General features: G+C 32.7%; 2 protein-coding genes across 2 annotated transcripts; both read right to left on the minus strand.

Annotated features, from left to right (window-relative positions):
* Positions 1 to 2,306: 2,306 nt before the first annotated feature.
* LOC108463164 (uncharacterized) lies at positions 2,307 to 5,532 on the minus strand. The gene is made up of 5 exons (XM_017763111.2): positions 4,764 to 5,532; positions 3,941 to 4,025; positions 3,671 to 3,840; positions 3,307 to 3,581; positions 2,307 to 2,690 (listed from the first exon to the last, which is right to left on the minus strand). The coding sequence occupies exons 1-5, from the start codon at positions 5,137 to 5,139 to the stop codon at positions 2,514 to 2,516; spliced, it is 1,083 nt and encodes a 360-aa protein (XP_017618600.1). The 5' UTR covers positions 5,140 to 5,532; the 3' UTR covers positions 2,307 to 2,513.
* Positions 5,533 to 7,455: 1,923 nt separating this feature from the next.
* On the minus strand, positions 7,456 to 9,755 carry LOC108466850 (cytochrome P450 93A3-like). The gene is made up of 2 exons (XM_053021553.1): positions 8,809 to 9,755; positions 7,456 to 8,176 (listed from the first exon to the last, which is right to left on the minus strand). Exons 1-2 carry the CDS (start codon positions 9,706 to 9,708, stop codon positions 7,559 to 7,561), a joined length of 1,518 nt encoding a protein of 505 aa, XP_052877513.1. The 5' UTR covers positions 9,709 to 9,755; the 3' UTR covers positions 7,456 to 7,558.

The raw sequence follows: 9,755 nt of genomic DNA on the forward strand, positions 1-9,755 counted from the left end.
ATCTTTTAGATTGTCTTTGGTCGAAATTAACATTCCAACCTGAAGTTTTGGATTACTCATGTCACTGTCTAGGTTGAACTCAAGCCAATTATGGCCATTTGAGTCAGATTCATATGTATTATTTAACCTCTTAGAATCATCACTATTAGACAGTTCCCCTACCTCTATATCATCCATGTTTAAGCCATCTAGATTAACCCTAACCCTGTTAGACACACCATTATCAAACATGTCAAAACCAAAAATTTCTTCTTCACTCTCATTAAATTCATTGTCAATTAAACCTGTCAAACAACTTTAATATTAATAAAGGAAGTGACAAATAATAATTAAACACTTTAATACAATCTAGGCAATAATAGGAAATAACTACAATAACCAAATAATTTAGTACATACAAATTCATTTCTGTATTGTACAATAACCAAATAATTTAGTACATACAAATTCATTTTTGTCATACACATGGCGGACAATAATCAAACACTTTAATACAACCTAGGCAATGAAAGACAATAACCAATACAAAAACAATTTAACATAAAGAAATCTATTTCTGTCACGTACAATAATCAAACAATTTAATACAAACAAATCCAAAATAGTATCACGCACATGGCAGACAATAACCAAAGAAATCTAAACCTGTCAAACACTTTGACACAAACAAAAATCATATTTGAATCAACATTTAAAAAATATTATTGACAACTAGGAACTTATTTAATACAATTTGATTCATATTTAAATCATATTTGAATCCAAAGAAGCTTAATATTGTTAGTCATAAAAATATGAATTGATTTGTCTCTTTCCTAAGGCACTTAGTATGCACATGGAGTTTACAAAAATTCAAATCTACAATTCAGTTTGATACAAACAATAATCATATTTCAATCAACATTTAAAAAATATTTTGAATCATATTTAAATAATTCAATGACATACACAATTTCAAATAATTCAATAAAAACTGATTTGTTAAATAAGAACTGATATATCTTTTTCCCAAGGCAGTTAGTATACACATAGCAGACAATAAATTTACAAAAATCCAAATCTGCAATTCAGTTTGATACAAACAATAATCATATTTGAATCAACATTTAAATTTTTTTTTAGTCATATTTGAATAATTCAATGTACAATTTCAAATAATTCAATAAAAATTGATTTTGTCAAATAGAAACTGATTTGTCACTAAACCCTAAGTAAATTAATATGCACATGGCAGAGCATGACTTTAAAAAAATCCAAACCTGCCATGCACTTTAATAACGAACGAAATCAAAATTTAGTATACACTTTAATACAAGCAATAAACATACACAATGCATAAACTCTATGTGAATGCAACATTTTTCAATTTTGAAATCCAAAAAACCCTAAACACAAATCCCATTAATCCAAAAAATCATAAACCAAATATAGAAACTTACCCGTTACAATGGATGCAACAACATCAACTACTTCTTTTCTATTAACCATTTTGACTCTCAACCCTAACCATTGATATCTTTTGTTGTCTTCTTTTCTCGCGAAACCCAAAATATCAATCCTTCAACCTTCAATCATTCATTATTACCATTATCCTTGAAGTTCCAATCCTTTAATCGTCCAACCTTGAATCTTAAAATTGATTTCCAACCTTAAACCATGTTAATCCCAATCGAGTTTTTACCCTAAGCCAATCCATCTTTTTTTTCCCCCTAAACCCGTCTAAACATTTGACCCTTTGGCTCATTGTCCAACGTGGAAAATTAACTGGCTACGTCAGCTCAATAACGTTCGTGACTGATTTGTTATTTTTCGAAAGTTGAGTGACTGAATTGAAAGCAGAGTGACTGTTTTGTTAGTGACATCAAAGTTGAGTGACTATTGGTGTAATTTACCTAAATATTTTTAAGAGATAAATTAGAATTAGATTAAATTTAGGTTTGAGATAAACTAGAATTAGATTAGATATTTTTGATTTGACACATTAGGTTTATTGTTTCTTCTTGGATTTAGATTTAGTTAAAATTCAATCTAAAAGTATAAAAAATCAGTCAAATCTAGAAATATTTGAAAGATATTAAATTTATTACTAAAAAGGCTTGTAGCAAAATCTATGGATTTGAGAAAAGATAATGAATCTTACATTCTGAAATATTTTACTAAATTTACCCTATTTTTGAAATCCAATTCTCACACATTATTCTTCTGTCAAAACACTTGATGACACATAAAGAAAATAGACAAAAATAAACAAACTCAATTAATTGAGTGAAGAACTTAAAACTCTAAATAATGAAGTGTAAAAGAAATTGAGTAACTTGCTGTGTAGTTAACTTTATAAAGTGTAAGTTAAATTTATAAGCACATTAGAGAAGAAATAATGTATTCACAAAGCACTACCCCCTTCTCTTTTCAATTTTAAGGGGGTGCCATCAAATTTCAGTTGCTATTAGCCCATTTTTCTGAAGTGATAAACAAATACAGTCATTTAACCACCGGGACTGACTGATGCACTGTCATAAGGAGGATTCTTTCCACTCTAATCTGTTAAGCCCGTCAACGATTGCCTTTCGGAACTCATTGTTATGTAGAAGAAACGACGAGACATGGCCACCTGTGACCCATCTCACTTCTGAACCAGGCCAAGCCTTTTGAAGCTCCAGCACTGAGTGTTTTGGTATGTAGCCATCATCCTGAAAAGCATAATTGCAGTTGAAATATATAGATAGCACCATTGGCATTCTATGAAAACTATAAAATATAAGAATGGTTTATATATGTGTGTGTATATATCGGTGTTTGATTATCGTAAGACCTTATTTACAGCATGTGGAAATACCCAAGCCCCTTTGTCCTTCACAAGGGGAAGAAAACTTAATAGATGACCTTCAAATAAGAATTAACATGGATGATCCAAACAATCAACAAACTTGTTCATAACTAGAAATTTTAAACGGTCAATAGTTAAGCATTGAATGTTTTGAATCAAATCTTTACCGGCCTTATGAATTACGATGCATTTAAATGGACAGATAGTTAAGAAATTGAAATCTGAATATTACCACAAATTACTTATAGAATGCTAGACAAGCTAAACTTTGAAACAATCAAGCTCCCCACATGAATCATCCATTAAAAAGCCATGATAGGTTTATTCGCAACAAAATTTAATAGTAAGGAGTTTTCATGTTCTTAAGCAACATCCATTAAAAAACAAATGAAGAAAGTGATTCAATAACAATATCAGCAAGCTCCTTATTCATATTCTTAAGCTACGTCGATATTGTCAGATAGAGATATGGTACTTACAGTTGCTGCAACAAATATTATGGCATTAGGGTTTTTGGGAATTGGAAAACGTGTGACATCTGTGAGAGACAGTACATTTCGCATTCGTTCTCTCACTTCCTCGAGAGTCATTGCAGCCTCTTTTGCTGCAAGATCCTCTCTCAGTGCCTCCCATGCAGTGGCATGCTTCAATATACCCTCACAGAATGCCACAACAGCAGAATGTGGGGAGAGAAAAGGAAGGGTTGCAACAGGTGTGGGGTGCAGTGATCCAACCATTGCAGCATGCACTCCCCCTATTCCCATAAAGGCATCAAACTTCAAAAGGGTGTGCTAACTAACAATACAAATAGAATAAAAGCACCACAAGAACAACAATTCTTACCCATGCTAAGTCCACACACACCCATCTTGCCGAACCCTGCCTCAGAGTCTAACCAGTATAAAAGGCTCCGAGCCTCTTCAATGGTTGCTCTTCCTAATAAAAGCAAATCACTGACACACAAGAGTTTTGCACCACGCTGCAGCATAGGACGCCTTTGACCATAGAAAGGGCTATAAAAACAGTTATATTAATTAGAAAGCCTAAAAGCACAAGTACAAGAAGAAAAGCTCAGCTTCAAAAAGTAGTTGATAATACAGAAAGGACTCTGACCTCTCAAGCACCATAGTTGCAATGTTTTGTTTCAATAATGGTCCACCAAGACGCAATCTCCGTTCAAATGTATGGTCTCCTGTGCCTGTCAAAGAGGTTACATTTTATATCAATGAAGATGAGTTTTAAATATCAAATTCACAACCCAAAATCATTTTAAATGTGAAGCAATACTTGCAAGATTGTAGTATACATCTAAGCTGAAATACTTGGAATGAATAATCTAGGAAATAACAGGTAACAAATGATATAGGTATAGCAAAAAATACAAAGGTTTGACACACGAGTAAACAAAACAGCAGCACGAGAACATGAAATCTAATGAATATGTCTATGTTTTCTTATTTGAGAGTAGGATCCAGTAGAAAATAATAGGCCTCAAAAGTTGAAAGTTGAAACAACCACAATAAACTGTATTCAGTTCAATATCCACAGAGGCATTTCAGGGTGTTGATGTAATCTTCAAACAGATTTGTGCTATACCATCCACTGCTTATAAGCATTCTCTTCTCTTCTTTAAGATTTTAGATTTTGAACATTGGGCATAGCATGTAGGCTTCAGTCAAAATCTACATCAGAAATAAAGCAGCCTAGATATTCATTACTACTATCTAGAAGATGATCATTCTAAGCTCAAACCAAGAATATAAACAATCAATTTGCACTATTCAGGAAGATAAACATAAACAAACAACTAAGATTCACCAACTTAAAAAGTGAATCACTAATAAACTAAACTACACTCAAACAATGAGAAGACCAAATTATTGTAAACCAAGTTAATTAATCAACAAAAGCAATCCAAAAGTGCACACAAAGATACCTGCTAGGTGAACCACACATGCCATCTTTTGAGGTGGCACATCTTTTGGGACAAGGAAAGCAACCCTCGCATTATGACTTTCAGGAGGCAATGCACTAAGCAACTGCTCATCACAAGGGGTCCTAAACACACCTTCTCTCAAACAAGCATTTTGGGTCTCCCAAACAGTTCTCCAAATGGGTTGAATCAAGCTTGGAGGCCAGTTTTGGCCTTCAACTTCAGGGAACAACTGGCTTATCAATCTCTCCAGAAGCTCAAGCTTTGTTCCACCCCACCCTCTTGAGAAGAACGGTGGGCTAATCTTTGTTCTATGCACAAATGCACCATATACATGGTCTAGAATGTAATGAAGCATCCCTATATTAACTGTAACCATATTGTTTTTCTCTTTTTGAAGAAAACCAGATTTCAAAATTGCTTAAAAGAGAGGAAATTTGTATCTTTTTATTGATTCCGCTTCAGTATCAACAACCCAGTAATCAGAACTCAATAACAAGATTAGTTTTTTTCATAAAAAGAACATTGATTAGAATGTGGAGAAAAGCACAATACAATTAGATCTGTTGAATAAAACCATACCTTCCCCTCTAAAATCAATGAAGCAATAACATTGCAAGAGAATTTTTTTTTTCAAGAGCTGTATAGTATTCAGGGTAAGCAATTAATAAGAAAAAGAGAAAAGATTTGAGATAATGAAGTGAGACCCAAAAAGATAGAAAAAGGACGGATTATGAGGAAAGGATGGAGCTTTCGAATTGTTTTCGGAAGCAAATAGGTTAAAATATATTATTAGTCTTTGTTCTTTTAACGAAATTTGAGATTTAATCCATGGACTTGAAAGGTTAAAATTGATTTTAAAATCTCAATCCAATCATTAAAATCTTTATGGAATGTTAAGTTTATGATAATGATTGGATTAATATTTTTAAATTTAAAAAAAATGAATCATTCACTTTTATAGTATAGAGACTAAATATCAAATTATATAAAAGTAGAGGGACTAATAGAAAATTTAAACCAAACAAATATTAGGAACCAAGCTAAAGCAAACCATACCGCCGCTCTAATCTGTGGGTGGTATTAAGGATTGGGTCCTACGTGCCACGTCATTGAACATCTATTTGCCACGTGTCATTGCCGATTTGCTGTTTTATAGTCTCACTTTCACGTCTGTGTAGTATTTGGTGGTGAGTGGGTGAGGGTCCCCACTGTATTCCCCATAATTGTAGGGGCCAGCATGGAACACAGTGGATAAGGTTGTAATTATGTTTATTTATTATTTACTAATAGAAAATTTAAAAAGTTGGTTGAGGATTAGATGTTGAGGATTATATTGTAATCAATTATCTTAATACAAGGACCCAACTGTTATTTTTTTAATTTATTTTTATTCCTTGATATATCTTAAGCAACTTTTAAAATATGATTATTTTTATTTATTTGGATGAAAATCACTATCATAGAATTTTGTTTTTAGTGTATATAGGTGAATTGTTTATCTCAACCTTAGACATTATAACTTTATTAAAGTTTATATGAAATTAGGGTTAGGGACTTATATTTATATAATAATATTATCATTGAATAATAATCACCCATTTAGAGGTGTCTATGAGTTGGACCCAATAAAATTTTAGGCTCGGGCTTGACACGAAAATGGGCCTAAAATTTTGTTCAATTTCGACTTGGATAAAAATATTAAAACTCGAGTCTGATTGTATTATTTTTTACATAATATTTAAAAATATAATACATCAAACATCTTAAAACATTAAAATAAATGTTTTCCAACAAATTAAAAAATATGTGTACTAAATAATACTAAGATAAATGTAACTTAACAAGCAAATGTGAAGAATAGTAACAAAATTAATAATTAAACAAAAGTAATACAATATCTAAATAATAACAATAAAATAGTAGCAACATAATTGTGAAATTGTAGCAAAATAGTGAAAAAATAACTAGAAAATAGCAAGAAAATAATAAAAAATAGTTTTCATGTTCAGGTCGGGCTAGGATCAAGTAAAAAAAATTTACCGGAATCCAAGCTTGTTTTCTAAACAAGCATTACCTTTTTTCCCAAGCCCATTTTTCGAGCATATATTTTTACCTAAACTTTCTCACTTTTTGAGTAGACTCCTAATCCAGCTCATAGACAGCTATACACCTAACATCAATCTCTTGATTAAAAGTTGACTCAATCGAGTCTTTTAAAATCTCATGGCCCAAAACGAAAGCCTTATAAAGGGTTAACTCCTTTGCAGCACAATTTGAAGAAGGCTATGTTGACCAATGAGAGAACAACACTTGGCAACAATTTGCCTTATCATTGATTATAAAAGAAGTAAAGATATCATGGAAGCTTTTAATTAAAAGTTGGATTGCATTTGCTGATTGAGTCTTAGTTTAATTAGTATTAGTATCATTGTTAGGATATGGTAATTTACATTATCTTTTAACAAAAAAGTCCTTAATACAGATATTGATACGTTTTAAAGAGTTTAGGCCCTAATATCTTTGTATAAGTTGAAGGGTTTATCTTTCATATTTGTTTTATAGTTAAATTTTTTTTTTAATTTTCAAAGTTCATAATTTATAATTGTTCCTTCCAATAATGTTATTTTCTATGTTGAAAATTTATGTTATATTCAACAATTTATATTCTAATTTACTAGGGATCCAACTGGAATTAATAAGAAAGCAAACCCAATCTGATATATCGAAAAGCCACATACATTACAATTTTGTATTACTGTGTTTGTGCCAGAAAAACACCACCTAATAGTTTCAGATCAACAGGATGGAAATGGATTTAGCCTAAGAATAGGGGCACAAATGAGGGGATGAGCTCGTGGAAGTGTAAGTCCAGGTCCTTCTTCCATATCAACACTTCCATCAACCTTCCAATCAAAGCATTGAATCATAACAGCAAGACTCGTTTGAACAACTTGCAACGCCATTGAAGTTCCAGGGCATGATCTTCTCCCACTCCCAAATGGCAACAAATGAAAATGTTGTCCCCTTACATCTATTTGACTACTTCTCCCATTCACAAACCTCTCTGGTCGGAATTCAAGTGGGTTCTCCCAGTGATTCCGGTCCCTGCCGGTCGCCCATACGTTAATGAACAGTCGTGTCTTTGCCGGAATTTCGTAACCTTCAATATTACAATCCTCACTTGATTCCCTTACAATCATAGGACCAGCCGGATGAAGCCTTAATGTTTCCTTTACAACAGCTTTAAGGTAAGGGAGGCGGGTGATATCTGATTCTTGTACTATTTTGTCTTTCCCTACAACAAAATCAATCTCTTGTCTTACCTTTTCCATTATGTTTGGATGATTAATAAGCTCTGATAATGCCCATTCTATTGTAACAGCACTTGTGTCTGTCCCAGCTACAAATAGGTCCTAAAAAAACATATAGGGTGTCCGTCAAAAAATATTAAGTTAATTCGACTCAATTTCTTCGTAAAATTATAAAATAATCATTATACTCGAAAGTTTTTATTATATTTTTATCCTTTAATGAATTAGCTTTAACCTAAATTACTTTGATTTAGGTTTTTTTAAGAAGTTTTTGGTGAAGTAACAACAACAGCTTGTTTTAAACCTTAGCCTTTTCTCATTGTCACTTGACATTTATGGCTTTGTTGACATTAATTGAAAGCTCTTTTTCTCTCATTTTCTATGGCTTAATTTTTTGACTTTAAATGTCACGAATTTGCGAACTAAAACCCAAAACAACTTTTTCTTCTTCAATTTTTAATTTTGATCGTTAAAATAACTTAGATCTTAGGTATATTCTTTTACTTTTTGATGAGTACTATTTCATTATATATTGATCGTCGAATCATCACTGAAGCTCGTCAGTTAGATTTCAATTAAAACTTAATGAACTAGTTAATTAGATAAAAATTATAGAACAAATCACTAAATAACCAAAACTTACTAACATTCCATTGACTTTGGGTGTAGTTAACCTAAAGATTATATAATTCAAATATTATAAAAGTAGATGATAAAAGAAGGTTACCACTTACCAGGATGAATGCCTTAATGTTTTCTCTAGTTAGTCTCATCTCCGAGCTTTCATCTTGTGAAATATCAAGTAAAACATCAAGTAAATCTTTTACTGTATTATCATCCTTGTTTGTCTTCCTTGCTTCTTCATGTTCCTTTATTATTCTATCCATCATTGAATCAAACTTATCACGTACTTGTTTCAGCTTCTTGTTCATTCCTTGCAAATCCAAATTCTTACAAAACCAGATAAAATCCGATAAATTAAACTGTCCCGATAACTTAGCTATAGCTTCCACCAACTTCCTTACCTCTTCAGCTTCATCTTCATTATTACAACATGTATCACTCATTATCATTCTCGACACAATATTATTGGTCAACCTTACAACCTCACCTCCAACATCTACTTTTTCACTAGCATTAGCTGTTTTCAGCATGAACTGCAAAAACCGGATTAATTCTTCACGTCGAACCGGAAGAAACTGATCCAACATTCGACCACTTAACAGCTCCGACGTGCAGATTTTCTTCATGAATTTCCAGTACGCTCCGTAAGGAGCAAAGACGAAATCAGCTGAGGCATATGTAAGGTAGTCAACAACGGCGGTTATCGGTCGGTTTGAGAAAGATGATTCGTGGGTTTTGAGGAACTGCTTGGCTATTTCCGGGGAGGAAGCCACGACACATGGGACAGAACCGAGACGGATATGTATTAAGGGTCCATGTTTAGTTGAAAGCTTGTGAAGGGCTTGGTGAGGTATGGGTGCAAGGAGGTGGAGGTGTCCGATGATTGGTAAGGCTATTGGACTAGGTGGAAGACGTGTGGTGGTCCGGTTCTTGGTGAATATGGTTCTGAACAAAATGAAAGACAGTAGCCAAAGGAAGAAAACTAAGATGTAGCCTTGAAAACCAGCCATTTTTGAACCTTGGTTAATCAATTAACACGTAGACTTTTGATTTTATA

The sequence above is a fragment of the Gossypium arboreum genome, chromosome 2 (assembly GCF_025698485.1).
Source record: "Gossypium arboreum isolate Shixiya-1 chromosome 2, ASM2569848v2, whole genome shotgun sequence".
In the NCBI taxonomy this organism is placed as follows: domain Eukaryota; kingdom Viridiplantae; phylum Streptophyta; class Magnoliopsida; order Malvales; family Malvaceae; genus Gossypium; species Gossypium arboreum.

Excerpts from the sequence above, each read along its gene's own strand:
- LOC108463164 (XM_017763111.2), bottom strand. The coding sequence starts at position 5,139 with ATGGTTACAGTTAATATAGGGATGCTTCATTACATTCTAGACCATGTA. Across the intron at positions 4,026-4,763 it reads ATGTGTGGTTCACCTAGCAG|GCACAGGAGACCATACATTT; the intron begins GTATCTTTGTGT and ends CCTCTTTGACAG. Across the intron at positions 3,582-3,670 it reads TGTGTGTGGACTTAGCATGG|GGGGAGTGCATGCTGCAATG; the intron begins GTAAGAATTGTT and ends TTATGGGAATAG.
- LOC108466850 (XM_053021553.1), bottom strand. The coding sequence starts at position 9,708 with ATGGCTGGTTTTCAAGGCTACATCTTAGTTTTCTTCCTTTGGCTACTG. Across the intron at positions 8,177-8,808 it reads ACATTAAGGCATTCATCCTG|GACCTATTTGTAGCTGGGAC; the intron begins GTAAGTGGTAAC and ends ATGTTTTTTTAG.